The following is an 18,623-nucleotide window of genomic DNA, read 5'->3' on the forward strand; positions in this document are numbered from 1 at the left end:
CGCAAATATTTAGATTATATATATATATATATATATATATATATATATATATATATATATATATATATATATATATATATATATATATATATATATATATATATATATATATATATATATATATATATATATATATATATATATATATATATATATATATATATATATATATATATATATATATATATATATATATATATATATATATATATATATATATATGAAATTAAACCCCTAAATCACCTTAGATTATGACTATTATGACTATTATGAATCGAATTGAGAAATGAAATGGTTTTAGAAAACTGAGTTTTTAGTTTTGCTTCAGCTGAGAAAGCTCGGAAATTTGAGCTCTCACAATTAGTTTATTCGGTCAAAGTTGCTTCTGACCGGCAAAAGATAAACACAAGATTTATCTGCTAAACAGGATGAAAAGGATCACAAAACCGCGCTAGTTGAAGGAAAATCGAAAAACATGTTCAGATGCAGATCGAAACAAAAATTTGACGTCGAATACGAATAAATTGGAAATTTAAATTTATTCATCTTTTAGAACGTCTCTGAAGTTTCTAAATATCAAATTTAAAAAATCGCTTGTTAGAAAGGTTGGTATTAGAATTTAATCCTTTAGAACGTCTCTGAAGTTTCTGAATATCACAATTTAAAAAATCACTTGTTAGAGTAGTTAGTATTAGAATTTAATCTCATACATTTTAAATTGTTATTGATTTTCACAACATAAAGCAAATCATAAGTTGCAGCACATAAACGAGTCAGTGCTACATTCCACTGACCTTTCTATAGACTAGCGAACAACAGGATACCCTCAGTTTCATTCCAACATGTTGAACGCCAAAAAAATAGGGATGATGAGTGGTTGTATAAAACGCAGAACAGAAAACAATTCCAGCAGCATAGACGTAAGGTACCCATGGCTCACAAGTTTGGTCCGCTTCTAAACATCTAATCAAATAGCCAAGAAGTAAAGGTTGTACAACCCTAGAAATTATAAGAAGCATTTTTCATGGCTGAAATCAGCTAAACAACCTCTATCGTATTTTTTTTTATTTCTTTTTTAATTTACTAGGAACGCATGAAAGTACAAAATTTAATTGATTATTAAATTAAAAAGCTCATAATTATTAAATAAAATGAAATCTATTTCTAAATCCTATTTCAAAAAAGCTACCATTGACCTTTGACGTGCAAAGCTAAAATTTGAGAGATATGGGATCGCGGTCAGGGCTGCCACTGAACGCAAAAAAATCACCATTTTGTCTCAGAAAAAATCACCAAAATATCACCAAAAGGCAAATTGGCAGTGAAAACTTTGGGTTACCAAATAGGGATATTATCTGTTAAGTAATTTTTATAGCTAAGCGTTTTGTTTAATATTAATGCATTTTAATACCTATTTTTAGGTGAATTTATGCTTACTATTGGTATTTACATATTTAGATGAAGTTATGCATGTTGCTGGTCTCTAGTAGTCTAATTAGTAGAGCTAATTACAATTTCTATGTTATGTTTTCACTCCCAGAAATTGCAGATTTTTCGACTCCAAAGACAAAGAGGAAATTGGTTTAAAAAGCGTTCCTTGGCTACAGTAGATTTTATGATTATTTTGTGCCAAATCTAAAAAAAAGAGGTGAGTTTCAGAAAAATGTTGCCTTTGGCATCAATTACAGTCCAAGTTTTTGGTATGTATCTTCCCTTGCTGCAGAGTGACCAAAAAAAGAAAAGTATTTTTCATACCAAACAATTTTAAAATCTCACATTCATACGGATTTTGTTCACAGAGCTAATTACAATTTCTATGTTATGTTTCCACTCCCAGAAATTGCAGATTTTTAGACTCCAAAGACAAAGAGGAAATTGGTTTAAAAAGCGTTCCTTGGCTACAGTAGATTTTATGATTATTTTGTGCCAAATCTCAAAAAAGGGGTGAATTTCAGAAAAATGTTGCCTTTGGCATCAATTACAGTCCAAGTTTTTGGTATGTATCTTCCCTTGCTGCAGAGTCACCAGAAAAAGAAAAGTATTTTTCATACCAAACAATTTTAAAATCTCACATTCATACGGATTTTGTTCACAGAGCTAATTACAATTTCTATGTTATGTTTCCACTACCAGAAATTGCAGATTTTTAGACTCCAAAGACAAAGAGGAAATTGGTTTAAAAAGCGTTCCTTGGCTACAGTAGATTTTATGATTATTTTGTGCCAAATCTCAAAAAAGGGTGAATTTCAGAAAAATGTTGCCTTTGGCATCAATTACAGTCCAAGTTTTTGGTATGTATCTTCCCTTGCTGCAGAGTAACGCTGATTCTGATGGTGGGATTTTCATTAAGATTCATTTACTTTTGGGGGTTCTTTCCCACTTTTTTCGGAAATCAGGCAAATTTTCTCAGGCTTGTAGCCTTCGACGGGTAAAACAAAATTTAATAAATCTTATATATTCGGGATCAGTATAACAGGCTAATTCTTCTGATATTTCTATTCATATCAAAGTTTCGTTTTTGGAATTTGATCTCAAAATTATAAAATTTTAGTGTTTCAGCTATTATTGAGCTGCAACCCTCCTTACTTACAATTCGTTACCACAAACTGTTTTATTAAGAACAAACTGTTACAGTAAAATTGAATGATTAATACAGGATAAGAAATGTCATTTTCTTCAGGGGTCCCTAGTCTGAACATTTAACATAATGGAAAGGTAAAACTTCAATTCAATAGGGAAAAACAATAGAAATTTTGGTAAATAGGCTAGGTTAGCAGTTTTATCACCAACATTGAAGATTTAAAAAGTTCGGTTTTGCTTACATCTCCTATATACCAAACACAAGAGTAAAATGGGTGAATACACGGTAAAATTCTAGGTGGAGGGACTTTTGCTATCTTAGAAATAGTTATGTTATGGGAATGAAACTTTTAGGAATGCATCTTAACTTCGAAAATAAAACCCTAAAATAACTTAAAATCCAATTCACGTCATAAGTGTTGTGTTTTAAAGACCTAAGCTTAAGGGAAAGCAGAAAAACAAAAATTATGGAAAAAAAATTCTATGCTATTTCTGAAGCCTTAGAAATAGTAAAACAGTTAACATGGAAGCAAGAATGCACCTTCCTGGGGCATGATTTAGGGCTTGAGGTCATTCCTGAAAGTTTCACTCTCCTGGTGCAACTATTTTCCAAGATAGTCAAAAGCACCTCAGCTAGAATCATGCCTTATCTAGAGTTTAGCCCATCTCTACTTATTATAGTAGTTGATGACTAGAAATAAGTATATAACCCCACCTACTTAGGCGTTCGGATGTGAATATAGGCTTAAATATAAACAATATAATATATTTTCTGGGCCTGCAACAAACTTCGTAGATCCAAAGATTCCAAACACCGCCTGTCGTAGATCCCGCGATTGCCGTCTATTACATTTTCTTCTGTACTAATATAGGCGGCACGGCTTTTGGTCATCTCTCCTGACTGGCTATTTTGATATGCAGTAAATTCGCCATCAACTGACAATTGAGTCTATTTTATAGCATTTTATGAGAATTTGTCTCAGTGTTTTATAAAGATGTTACGTAAACATAATATATCACCAAATTCAATAACAAAATTACCAAAATTAAGGTAAAATCACCAAACGAAAAAAATCACCAAATTTGGTGATAAATCACCAACGGTGATAACCCTGATCACGGTGGCTGAGACGAAGGGTTTTTTTCCGTAGTTTTCGCTACAAAATAAATTTGAGTGCCGGATTGGACTTGAAAAGAGAGTAAGACATTGAAAATAAATAAGAGTATTATTTTGCATTTCATTAAGATTGACTAAGATGGAATTCTAGCAAATACCCTCAGTGCATAAATTCCCCTACCGAGTTCAACCCCTGGAAACTTCCCTCCTCATAGAAAATTCCCCCGTGGAAAAAGCCCCAGCAAACGATTCGCCCCCCCCCACCCGAAAATGTAAACATACTTTAAAATAACAAATACTATGTGTAGAAAATGAGGAAATTTTATGACTTGAAAGACCTTTCCCCTGGGGCTGTAGGGGGGGTAATATTATATCCAAAGGCATAGTTATTGGGCCTTTCAACTATGATGAGCAAAATGGCCATCTTAAAATTTTGATCGGACGACTTTGGGGAAAAAGGGGCGAGGGAGGGAGCCAGGTTACCCTCCAATCTTTTTGGTCACTTAAAAAGGGCACTATAAATTTTAATTTCCGTTCAAATGAGCCCTCTCACGACATTCTATGATCATTGGGTTGATACGATCACCCCTGGGAAAAAAACAACAAACAAACACGCATCCGTGATCTTTCTTAAAAATACAAAATTCCACATTTTTGCAGATAAGAGCTTGAAACCACTATAATAGAGTTTTCTGATACGCTGAATCAGATGGTGTAATTTTAATTAAAATTCTAATACTTTTAGGGGGGGTTCTCCCTTTTTTCGAAAATCAGGCAAATTTTGTCAGGCTCGTACCTTTTAATTGGTAGGACTAAACTTAATGAAACATATATATTTAAAATCAGTATAATAAGCCAATTCTTTTGATATATCTATTGGTATCAAAATTCCGTTTTTCAGAATTTCGGTTACAATTGAACTGGGTCGCTCCTTACTAACAGTTCGCTATCGCGAACTGTTTGATAAAAAAAACAATCCAAAAAACAAGTTTTTCAAGGAAAAGTAAAGAGCTGCGTTAAGTCTAAGACAGAAGAGATAAAGTCAAATAGCAATTAAAGCGTGAAACAAAAACAAACCAACGATACTAAATATGTGAAACCCAAAACGGAAAGAAAACACAATAAACAAATAACGGAATCTAACTTAGAACGAACAGAAACTACCAAAAAAAGGACCTACGGCTTTTAAAGATCAGACCGTCACTTTTTCGAGCTCTGAGTTTTTGTCATCCCATCAACAAAAAAGAAAGAAAGAAAATCATCATAACAACAAATATTACTGGAAAAATCTACTGAATTCCTTTTTCCCGATACTGAGAAAAGAGGGCATGTTTGATCTTGGCTCTCAAAAACAATTTAGGGTATTAAAGTGAAACTTTAAGGAAACGTTGAGAGGGATGCCGAACACAATCAAAACTCAATCTGTGCTTGCTGCTTGTCAAAAGGGTTTATTTAACTTTATTGAACTAACATTTAACTAAGTTGATCCACTTTATATTTCATGAGAAAAAAATATAATCGTGGATTGTCAGTTTAATTGACATATACTGACATTTCTTAATTAAGGTTCTGATAAATTTTTCATTGATGAAAAATTATGTTCTGGCCTTGAGAAGGCATGGGGGTTATCACCCCTGCTCATGTTAATTTTTGCTTGTTTTAAGTTTAACTCGGCTATTTATTTTAATTTCTGTTCGTTTTGTGTTTTATTTATTTATTAATAGTGATTTCTGATAGTTTTACGCTTGGAAGACTATTTGATTTTATTTTGCTCAATCTTGGCTTAATGGAGCCTTTTACTTTTCTTTGAAAAACCTATCTTGTGGAAAACGTTTTTTAAATTAATTTATGTTCGTTTTTTATTGACACAGTTTTTTTCATGGAAAAACAACATTGTAGATCTTTTCAGTTTTCTTTAATAAGAATAAATAGTATGGGTTGCTATTTGTATATTGGAGAAACTTTTCAACAATTTTAAATCCTGACATAAACACTATTTTTAAATTTAATTTTATAGCTCCTGAAAATGACCTGAAAAATAAAACTTAACATCATTCCTAAAAGACTCTATCTATACTCTTACACTCTTACACTCTTTACACTTACACTTACACTCTTACACTCTTACACTTACACTCTTTTTATTTGTTTAAATTGTAAGAGCAGAAGTAGTAATAGTAGTATCCACAAAAGTTCAAACTTAATACCCCCAGTCGTTCTCGATATATTTCTGAGGCGTCAGTAGAGTGTGACATTATACTTTGCATACTTAATGTTCCTTCCTGTGCTATTTGCATACTTTACGTTCCTTGATACCTTTCCAGAACATGTACCTATGAATTTGCATACTTTACGTTCCTTGATACCTTTCCAGAGCATGTATCTATGAATTTGCATACTTTATGTTCCTTCCTGTGCTATTTGCTTACTTTACGTTCCTTGGCACCTTTCCAGAGTATGTACCAATGGATTTGCATACTTTATGTTCCTTCTTGTGCTATTTGCATACTTTACGTTCCTTGATAGCTTTCCAGAGCTTGTACCTATGAATTTGCATACTTTACGTTCCTTGATACCTTTCCAGAGCATGTATCTATGAATTTGCATACTTTATGTTCCTTCCTGTGCTATTTGCTTACTTTACGTTCCTTGGCACCTTTCCAGAGCATGTACCAATGGATTTGCATACTTTATGTTCCTTCTTGTGCTATTTGCTTACTTTACGTTCCTTGGCACCTTTCCAGAGCATGTACTTATGGATTTGCTTGCCTTATGTTCCTTGGCAGTCTTTCCAGAGCATGTACTTATGGATTTGCTTACTTTACGTTCCATGGCACCTTTTCAGAGCATGTGCCTATGGATACCTTTCCAAGCAACGTGATTAAACACGCTTTTACAATCGGAATTGTAAGGAATTCGCAAATTGGACTCTATGAACGATATTAATTAATGTTTGAATAATAGGAGTGTGATTGATTCTAATTAGTGATTGGATAATTTTTTAACAAGAAATCTCTGAATAAAATATTTTTGGAGGCATGGGAGCGAGGTGTCTTAGAGTACTTATAATGGTGTTATTTGGGGAGATTACGTTCCTTGGCACCTTTTCAGAGCATGTCCTTTTGGTTACCTTTCGCAAGCAAAATGGTTAAACACGCTGTTACAATCGGAACTGTTTGATTGACATTTGCAAAAAGGGATAATGAATTTGCAAATTGGACTCTATGAATGATAGTAATTAATGTTTGAATAATAGAAGTGTGATTGATTCTAATTAGTGATTGGATAATTTTTTTACAAGAAATCTCTGAATAAAATATTTTTGGAGGGATGGGAGCGAGGTGTCTTAGAGTACTTATAATGGTGTTATTTTGAAGAGATTACGTTCCTTGGCACCTTTTCAGAGCATGTACTTGTGGATACCTTTCCAAGCAACATGATTAAACACGCTTTTACAATCGGAATTGTTTGATTGGCATTTGCAAAAAGGGATAAGGAATTCGCTAATTGGACTCTATGAACGATATTAATTAAGGTTTGAATAATAGGAGTGTGATTGATTCTAATTAGTGATTGGATAATTTTTTAACAAGAAATCTCGGAATAAAATATTTTTGGAGGGATGGGAGCGAGGTGTCTTAGAGTACTTATAATGGTGTTATTTGGGGAGATTACGTTCCTTGGCACCTTTTCAGAGCATGTACTTGTGGATACCTTTCCAAGCAACGTGATTAAACACGCTTTTACAATCGGAATTGTTTGATTGACATTTGCAAAAAAGGGATAAGGAATTCGCAAATTGGACTCTATGAACGATATTAATTAATGTTTGAATAATAGGAGTGTGATTGATTCTAATTAGTGATTGGATAATTTTTTAATAAGAAATCTCTGAATAAAATATTTTTGGAGGGATGGGAGCGAGGTGTCTTAGAGTACTTATAATGGTGTTATTTGGGGAGATTACGTTCCTTGGCACCTTTTAAGAGCATGTACTTATGGATACCTATCCAAGCAACGTGATTAAACACGCTTTTATAATCGGAATTGTTTGATTGACATTTGCAAAAAGGGATAAGGAATTCGCAAATTGGACTCTATGAACGATATTAATTCATGTTTGAATAATAGGAGTGTGATTGATTCTAATTAGTGATTTGATAATTTTTTAACAAGAAATCTCTGAAGAAAATATTTTTGGATTTTTTTAAATAAATAATTCTTGTACCTTTTAAAATAGCTTTACGGGGTTTGAGAGACTCTGTTGTTTTATTCTGTTTTTTTTTTTTTACTTGGTGGTCATTCAAAAAGCGAAGAGTTTTGTTAAATAAATAATTCTTGTACCTTTTAAAATAGCTTTATAGCGTTTTATAGACTCTTTAGTTTTTGTCTGTGTGTTTTTTTTCTTTACTTGGTGGTACTTCATACAGAGATGTTTTCTTTTCAACGAACAAGTCATGAACCTTTCAGAAAATATTTAAAGGGGTTTAGATAGTCTGGTTTCTTATTCTGAGTGTATTTTTTTTTCTTTACTTGTTGTTTATTTAAAAATCGAGAATTTTTGGTAAATAAATAATTCTTATACCTTTTAAAATAGCTTTACGGGGTTTGAGAGACTCTGTTGTTTTATAATGTATGTTTTTTTCTTTACTTGATGGTCATTGCAAAAGCGAGGATTTTATTTAAATAAATAATTCTTGTACCTTTTAAAGAAGCTTTACGGGGTTTGAGAGACTCTGTTGTTTTATTCTGAGTGTGTTTTTCTTTCTTTACTTGTTGGTCATTCAAAAAGCGAGGATTTCTGTTAAATAAATAATTCTTGTACCTTTTAAAATAGATTTACAGGGTTTGAGAGACTTTGTTATTTTATTCTGTGTGTGTTTTTTTTACTTGGTGGTCATTAAAAAAGCGAGGATTTCTGTTAAATAAATAACTCTTGTACCTTTTTCAAATAGCTTTACGGGGTTTGAGAGACTCTGTTGTTTTATTCCGTGGATTTTTGTTAAATAAATAATTCTTGTACCTTTTAAAATAGCTTTACGGGGTTTGAGAGACTCTGTTGTTTTATTCTGGGTGTTTTTTTTCTTTACTTGGTGGTCATTAAAAAAGAGAGGATTTATGTTAAATAAAAAGTTCTTGTACCTTTTAAAATAGCTTTACGGGGTTTGAGAGACTCTGTTGTCTTATTCCATGGGTTTATTTTAAATAAATAATTCTTTTAACATTTAAAACAGCTTTACGGGTTTTAAGAGACTTGTTTTTTTTTCTGAGTGTTTTTTTTCTTTACTTGGTGGTCAATTAAGAATCTATGATTTCTTATAAATAAAAAATTCTTGTACATATTAAAATGGTTTAAATAGGTGTGAAAGACTCTGTTGTTTTATAATGAGTGTTTTTTTTATTTACTTGTTGGTCATTGAAAAAACTTTGTTTTTCGTTAAATATTTTATTCTTATAACTTTTAATATATTTTATCAGTGCTTTAAAGACTTGTTTCTTTTTCTGTGTTTTTTTTTCTTTACTTGGTAGTAATTCTAAAATATATTTTTTTTGTTGAATATAAAATTATTATAAATTTTAAAATATATTTTATGGGTTTGAGAGACTCTCTTGTTTTATTCTGTGTGTATTATTATTTACTTGATTGTTTTTCAAAAAGCAAGGATTGCTGTTAAATAAATAATTCTTGTACCTTTTAAAATAGCTTTACAGGTTTTGAGATACTCTGTTGTTTTATTCTGTGTGTTTTTTTTCTTTACTTTGTGGTAATTAAAATATCTAGGATTTATTTTAAATAAATAATTCTTGGTCATTACAATTGTTACCGACGGGGTTTGAGAGACTAGTGTGTTGCATCCTGTGTGTTTTTTTCTCTTTACTTGGTTGCCATTTAAAAAAAAAGTAATTCATATTAGTATATAATTATTGATAATATTAAAATATAGTTACAGGGTTTGAGAGACTCTGTTGTTTTATACGGAGTGTTTTTTTTCTTTACTTAATGGTCATTTAAAAAGCAAGGATTTTTGTTAAATAAATAATTCTTGTACCTTTTAAAATAGCTTTACGAGGTTTGAGAGACTCTGTTGTTTTATTCTGTGTGTTTTTTTCCTTTACTTGGTGGTCATTCAAAAAGCGAGGATTTTTGTTAAATAAATAATTCATGTAACTTTTAAAATAGCTTTACGGGGTTTGAGAGACTCTGTTGTTTTATTCTGTGTGTTTTTTTTCTTTACTTGGTGATCATTCAGAAAGCGAGGATTTTTGTTAAATAAATAATTCTTCTGCCTGTTAAAATAGCCTTACGGGGTTTGAGAGACTCTGTTGTTTTATTCTGTATGTTTTTTTTCTTTAATTGGTGGTCATTTAAAAAGCGAGGATTTTTGTTAAATAAATATTTCTTGTACCTCTTAAAATAGCTTTACGGGGGTTTGAGAGACTCTGTTGTTTTATTCTTTGTGATTTTTTCTTTACTTGGTGGTCATTCAAAAAGAAAGGATGTTTTTTTAATAAATAATTCTTGTACCTTTTAAAATAAATTTACGGGGTTTGAGAGAATCTGTTGGTTTATTCTGTGTTTTTTTACTTGGTGGTCATTCAAAAAGCGAGGATTTTTTGTTAAATAAATAATTCTTGTACCTTTTAGAATAGCTTTACGAGGATTGAGAGACTCTGTTTTTTTATTCTGTATGTTTTTTTTCTTTACTTGAGTGTCCGTCAGAAATTATGGATTTCTGAAATATATAAATTTCTTGCAAAACTGAAAATTGCATTACGGGGTTTGATTGACAATTTTTTTTGCCTGTGTGTTTTTTTCTTTACTTGTTTTTAATTGAAGTAGCTTGAATGTATGTCAAATACATCAATCTTGTTACTTTTAAACAATCTTTACAATTTTTCAGAGACTCTGTGACACACACACACACAGAAACGAAAAACACCCATAGAGCCGACACACACACACACAAAGAGATGATACACACACACAGATATAAAACCCACATATAGACTATGCCATCACATATAGGACACACACACAAAGACACCACGAACAGACACAAAAACGCACAAATACACAACACACACACACAGAGACGACACACACACATAGCGAAAACACACACACAGAGACGACACACACACACACACACAAAGACGACACACACACAGAGAGACGAGACACACACACACATAGAAACGACAAACACGCATAGAGACGACACACACACAAAGAGACGAGACACACACACACAGATACGAAACACACATAGAGACGATAAACACAGAGAGGACACACACACAAAGACAACAAGCACAAAGACAACACGCACACAGAGACAACACACACACAAAGACGACACGCACATAGCGACGACACACGCACAGAGACTACACACACACAGAAACGACAACACACAGAGAAAAGACACAAGCACCGATACGACACAAACACATGCACAGAGACGACACACACACACAGAGAGACGACACACACACACACACAGACGACACAAACACACAGATATGACACAGACACGCACAGGGATGACACAACCAGAGAGACGGCACACTCACATATGAGACGACAAACCAAAAGCTACGACGCACAGAGACGACACACACACACAGAGAGAGAAGCCGCACTCACAAAGACGACACACACACACACACACAGAGACAACACACACACACAGACGACACACACACAGAGCGAATACACACGCACAGAAACGACACACACACAGAGACGACATACACACAGAGAGAGAGAAGACACACGCATAGAAAACACACACATAGAGACGAGACACGCACAGACACGACACACAAACAGAGTCATAGTGAGAGAGATATCCAAAAAGTTGGGTTGATCTAGAGTGGCGCGCCACTCTAAGTGAACCTAGATCAACCCAACTTTAAAACCCCGTATATATATTTTAAAATGTACACGAATTACATTGATAACATAAATCCCCGATGTTTTATGTCCCAAAAAGAAAAGAAAAAAAAACACACAGAAAACGCACCCAGATACACTCTGACCCTGTACTGCTAAAACATATGGTCCACGAGCTAAAGATATAACGTAAATACTTTCATTATCAAGTACCACCCCTTACAGAAAAGAAGACACACAGGAAAAAACAACAGAGTCTGTCAATTCCCATAAAGATATTTTAAAATTTATAATAATTATTGATTTAACAGAAATCCTTGCTTTTTAAATTAAAACAAAGAAAAGAAAAAAACAAACACAGAAAAAAACAAAATGATCTCTCAAACCCTGTAAAGCTATTTAGAACGGTACAAGAGTCTTTTCCTTAAAGACTTTACCGCTGCTTTAAAGCCAACCAAGTGTAGAAAAAAAACACACAGAATAAAACTAAAATCTGTATCAAACCCCGTAAAGCTATTTTAAAAGGTACAAAAATTATTTATTTAACAGAAATCATCGCTTTTTTAATGACCACCAAGTAAAGAAAAAAAACACACAGAATAAAACAACAGAGTCTCTCAAACCCCGTACAGCTATTTTAAAAGGCACAAGAATTATTTATTTAACAGAAATCCTCGCTTTTTTAATGACCACCAAGTAAAGAAAAAAAAAACACACAGAATAAAACAACAGAGTCTCTCAAACCCCGTAAAGATATTTTAAAAGGTACAAGAATTATTTATTTAAAAAAATCCTTGCTTTTTGAATGACCACCAAGTAAAGAGAAAAAAACACACAGAATAAAACAACAGTCTCTCAAACCCCGTAAAGCTATTTTAAAAGGTACAAGAATTATTAATTTAACAAAAATCCTCGCTTTTTGAATGACTACCAAGTAAAGAAAAAAAAAACGCACATAATAAAACAACAGAGTCTCTCAAACCCCGTAAAGCTATTTTAAAAGGTACAAGAATTATTTATTTAACAAAAGTCCTCGCTTTTTGAATGACTACCAAGTAAAGAAAAAAAAAACACACAGAATAAAACAACAGAGTCTCTCAAACCCCGTAAAGCTATATTAAAAGGTACAAGAATTATTTATTTAACAAAAATCCTCGCTTTTGCAATGACCACCAAGTAAAGAAAAAAAACACACAGAATAAAACAACAGTCTCTCAAACCCCGTAAAGCTATTTTAAAAGGTACAAGAATTATTTATTTAACAGAAATCCTCGCTTTTTGAATGACCACCAAGTAAAGAAAAAAACACAGAATAAAACAATAGAGTCTCTCAAACCCCGTAAAACTATTTTAAAAGGTACAAGAATTATTTATTTAACAGAAATCCTCGATTTTTTAATTATCAACAAGTAAAGAAAAAAACACACAGAATAAAACAACAGAGTCTCTGAAACCCCGTAAAGCTATTTTAAAAGGTATAAGAATTATATATTTAACAAAAATCACCGCTTTTTTAATGACCACCAAGTAAAGATAAAAAACACAAAGAATAGAACAACAGTCTCTAAAACCCCGTAAAGCTACTTTAAAAGGTACAAGAATTATTTATTTAACAAAAATCCTCGCTTTTTGAATGACCACCAAGTAAAGAAAAAAAAACATTCAGAATAAAACAACAGAGTCTCTCAGACCCCGTAAAGCTATTTTAAAAAGTACAAGAATTATTTATTTAACATAAATCCTCGCTTTTTGAATGACCACCAAGTAAAGAAAAAAAAAAAAAAAAAAAAAAACACACACAGAATGAAACAACAGAGTCTCTCAAACCCCGTAAAGCTATTTTAAAAGGTACAAGCATTATTTATTTAACAAAATCCAAAAATATTTTATTCAGAGATTTATTGTTAAAAAATTATCCAATCACTGATTAGAATCAATCACACTCCTATTATTCAAAAATTAATTTATATCATTCATAGAGTCCCATTTGCAAATTCCTTGTCTCTTTTTGCAAATGTAAATCGAACAATTCCGATTTTAAAAGTGTGTTTAATCATAGTATTTGGAGAGGTAACAACAGGGGCATTTTCTTTAAAGGTATCGATGAACGTAATCTTCCAACATATCACAACTATCGGTAAACGCACATGCATTGATCCTATTCCTCCAAAAAAAGTTTCGTCAGATAGTTGTGATTAAAAAATTATCCAGTCACCTATTAAAATCAATTATACTCCTATTATTCAAATATTAATTAATATCGTTCATAGATTCCAATTTGCGAATTCCTTATCCTATTTTGCAAATGTCAATCAAACAATTCCGATTGTAAAAGCGTGTTTAATCATATTGCTTGGAAAGGTATCCACAAGTACATGCTCTGAAAAGGTGCCAAGGAACGTAATCTCCCCAAAATAACACCATTATAAGTACTCTAAGACACCTCGCTCCCATGCCTCCAAAAATATTTTATTCAGAGATTTCTTGTTAAAAAATTATTCAATCACTAATTAGAATCAATCACACTCCTATTATTCAAACATTAATTAATTAATATCGTTCTTAGAGTCCAATTTGCGAATTCCTTATCCCTTTTTGCAAATGTCAATCAAACAGTTCCGATTGTAAAAGCGTGTTTAACCACGTTGCTTGGAAAGGTAACCAAAAGGACATGCTCTGAAAAGGTGCCAAGGAACGTAATCTCCCCAAATAACACCATTATAAGTACTCTAAGACACCTCACTCCCATCCCTCCAAAAACATTTTATTCAGAGATTTCTTGTTAAAAATTATCCAATCACTAATTAGAATCAATCACGCTCCTATTATTCAAACATTAATTAATATCGTTCATAGAGTCCAATTTGCGAATTCCTTATCCCTTTTTGCAAATGTCAATCAAACAAGTCCGATTTTAAAAGTGTGTTTAATCACGTTGCTTGGAAAGGTATCCATAGGCACATGCTCTGAAAAGGTGCCATGGAACGTAAAGTAAGCAAATCCATAAGTACATGCTCTGGAAAGACGCCAAGGAACATAAGGCAAGCAAATCCATAAGTACATGCTCTGAAAAGGTGCCATGGAACGTAAAGTAAGCAAATAGCACAAGAAGGAACGTAAAGTATGCAAATCCATTGGTACATGCTCTGGAAAGGTGCCAAGGAACGTAAAGTAAGCAAATAGCACAGGAAGGAACATTAAGTATGCAAATTCATAGGTACATGCTTTGGAAAGGTATCAAGGAACGTAAAGTATGCAAATTCATAGGTACATGCTCTGGAAAGGTATCAAGGAACGTAAAGTATGCAAATAGCACAAGAAGGAACATAAAGTATGCAAATCCATTGGTACATGCTCTGGAAAGGTGCCAAGGAACGTAAAGTAAGCAAATAGCACAGGAAGGAACATAAAGTATGCAAATTCATAGGTACATGCTCTGGAAAGGTATCAAGGAACGTAAAGTATGCAAATTCATAGGTACAAGTTCTGGAAAGGTATCAAGGAACGTAAAGTATGCAAATAGCACAGGAAGGAACATAAAGTATACACAATATAATTTCACTCTACTGGCGTCTTATTGGCAACCATAAAAGAATTTTTTTTTGGGGGGGGGGCTACACAAAAATAAAAATAAAAACGCACAAAAGTATGTTTGTATCCATTGTTGTAACGCTTTTACGAGTCAGGCAAAAATTTCGGGATGGGGGCAGGGGGTTCAAAACCCCTGACCCCCTCCTGAATACGGCCTTGAGTAAACCCTCTCGAAAAGATATCCCTATTCATGATATTAGTAAACAAGAAACACTGATATATTCTCCAATCTGCCGCTCTAATCACAATGCCTTTTGATTTATTTTAAGGCACAATTTAGTTTTAAGGCATAACGGGCCAATTGTATAATTGTGGGGGGGGGGGGGTTTACATGCCTAATATCCCTAAAGACATAGTTGCTGGACCGTTCTACTATGCTGAACAAAATGGCTGTCTAAAATTTTTGGCTGGATGCGTTTGGAAAATGAATGGGCTTGAGAGAAGGGCTGCTTGCCCTCCAATCTCTTGTTATTCTTAAATACGGCACCAGACACTCGTGCTGTAATTGGAATGCAAGGGGGAGGACTTGCCCCTTCATATATCTAGTACAAACATTTTAGAAAAGTAAAAACAAAGTGAAAACATTTTAAATGTATTTTGTTTTCGGTATAGTGTAAACTATGTTCTGGTCTTGAGAAAGCATTGGGGTCATCAGCCCTATTCATGTTAAGTTTTTGCTCGTTTTGAGTTTGACTCGGTTATCTATGGTATGATTTAAATAAACAAAATACGTTTAAAATGTTTTAACTTTTTAAACTTTAATAAATTAAAAATTATTAAAACTTCAAGGAACATATATCAGTATCATAGGCAGCGCAATAGCGCTGCCTAAATAAAGAGCGATGTGTGCACAATGTATTATTTATTTATTCTTTATTTATTTATTTTTTATTTTTTTACACCAGGGCAATTCGTATCGAAGAAGTTGTCGTAGAAACTTCGAAAAGGGCTCATTCGATTGGAAATTCAAAGGCCTAGTGCTCTTTCTAATAGTCGAAAGTGATTGGAGGGCAAGTAACCCCCTCCAACGCCAACCATTTGTTCAAACACAATCAATCAAAATTTTGAGACAGACATTTTGTTCAACGTAGTTGAAAGATCCGGAAATTATGTATTTGAGGATGACACCCCCCAGAACCCTCAGAGCAAGGTTTGTATGTTATGCCCTTGGGGCATTTAAGGTTTATATAGAAAGGACGATCGTATAAACTTTATATGACGATCCTAATACCTTCTCAAGACCAGAACATAATTTGCACTTTACTGAAAACAAAATAAATTTAAAATGTTTTCACTTTGTTTTTACTTGTTTAAACTGTTTCTACTAGATATATGAAGGGGCAAGTCCTCCCCCTTGCATTCTAATTATAGCAAGATTGTCTGGGGCCCTTTTTAAGAGCAACAAGAGATTTGAGGGCAAGCAGCCCTTCTCTCAAGCCCATTCATTTTCCAAACGCACCCAGTCAAACTTTTGAAGCAGCCATTTTGTTCAGCATAGTAGAACGGTCCAGCAACTATGTCTATAGGCATATTAGGCATGTCAACCCCCCTAAAATTATACAATTGGCACATTATGCCTTAAACTAAAGTGCCTTAAAATAAATCAAAAGGCATTGTGTTTATGGTTGCCAATAAGACACTTCAGCAATATATCGAGAACGACATTGACTGTATGATTAATAGTAGTAATAATGATCGCTTGCGCTTTATTTTCCATTAATTTATCTTTATATTCATTAGTGATATTGTCTGCCAAATCTTTTTTATTTTGCTAGCGATTTCACTGAGTATTCTCACATTGTGTTTACACAGGTAACAGTTCTGGCACGTAGACAAGATATGATTTATGATATTAGTGCAGCGGCTGGCCTTTCTTTTCTCCTTTGCTTTCATTTGAATATTAATACCAGAACGATGGAAATAGGATCTAACAACGGGGAACGTGTTACCAGAACCTTTAGCAAGAAAATGTCAATCATCATAAACTATTATATTTATGTTGTCATTCTCTTTTAGCACTATCATCTCTGGATACCTCCCTATCCCATATCCATCACCAATAATTTTTATTGCTGTGTGTACTTCACAGAAGTTTAAATTCTGACCATCATTACGAGGCACGCATATATATCCAACAGTGTTACCACTATTAATTGTTTCGCAGTTCAAATATTTTTCTTTGTCAGTATTCAACACAACGATCACTTTATCATGTGTACACACTTTCTTCGAATATTTTCATTTTCACTATTTAAAAAATATGATACAGGTGGTTGTCCTTCCAATGTACGAAAATTACTGATGTAATACATGCAACAAACTAGGTAGTGTCGATAACTAGCCATGGAGTACCACTGGGACAGCCGTGTAGTGACGATGAGCAGCCATAGAGTACCACTGATACAGCCGCATAAATAAATAAATAAAAATAAAAGTTGAAAAATTTTCAATCCAAAAAAAACTGTGTATTAAAAAAAGTGCTACTACAAACATTATTTTTCTAATAGTAAAAATCACAACTAACATATCTATACGATTATCATATCGTATTTGGAAAATGTTACTACATGTGATTTTTGTTTTGTTTTAAGCATATTTTATGTCATTTTAAGACACTGGGATAGCCTCGTAGTATCTATGAGCAACCATAGATATAGCATAGATATGTCTATGAGCAACCATTGATATAGCCGCATAAATAAAAATAATAATAATAAAAAAAAACTGAATAATTTTCCAAGTCCAAAAAATTTCATGTCAGGTAGAAATAAACATTTTTAGCAGTCCTTAGACATTACGAGATAGCCAGACCTCTAAATTAAGGATCTATAAACCCATTTGTGTGTATGATTTGTTTAGAATAAACTTTTTTTGCCAGAAATAAACATTTTTAGCCGTCCTTAGCCATTACGATACAGCCAGATCTCTGAATTAAGGATCTATAAACCCATGTTTGCGTACCATTTTTAGCAGTTCTTAGCCATTATGAGATGGCCAGACCATAAAATTAAGGATCTATAAACCCATTGGTGTGTACCATTTGTTTAGAATAAACTAATTTTTTTGCTAGAGATAAACATTTTTAGCAGTTCTTAACCATCTTTAATCATTCTTAAACAATGCTGAAGAAAAAAAACACTGTTTATCGGTACTAAATTATTAAGAAGGTTATTTTTATTGAAATACACCTTTTCGTTATAATTTTTATATCTATAGTTCGCCCATTATTATAAATGAATTGGACAACAATTAGTCTCGTATGTAATAGTCAATTTGAAAGGTTACGGATTGCCCTTTACTGACATTTTGTTACACCGAACTGTTTGAAAATTAAAATAAAAAAATAAATAAATAAAAACCTATTTCAATTCCTGTATCCATCAGTTTCTCTGACTCCATCTTTAATCATTCTTAAACAATGCTGAAGAAAAAAAACCC

General features: G+C 32.8%; 1 protein-coding gene across 1 annotated transcript in view; it reads right to left on the reverse strand.

Annotated features, from left to right (window-relative positions):
• LOC148955865 (ATP-binding cassette sub-family C member 4-like) overlaps positions 1-18,623 on the reverse strand; it is a 216,306-nt gene that overhangs the window by 185,542 nt on the left and 12,141 nt on the right. Inside the window, exon 3 of the mRNA XM_089104749.1 lies at positions 795-999. Coding sequence (XP_088960875.1) covers positions 795-999 — 205 coding nt within the window. The remainder of the gene's footprint in view (positions 1-794; positions 1,000-18,623) is intronic.

Source organism: Artemia sp. Qi Xiang Cuo, chromosome 2, assembly GCF_049724085.1.
Source record: "Artemia sp. Qi Xiang Cuo chromosome 2, ASM4972408v1, whole genome shotgun sequence".
NCBI lineage: Eukaryota > Metazoa > Arthropoda > Branchiopoda > Anostraca > Artemiidae > Artemia > Artemia sp. Qi Xiang Cuo.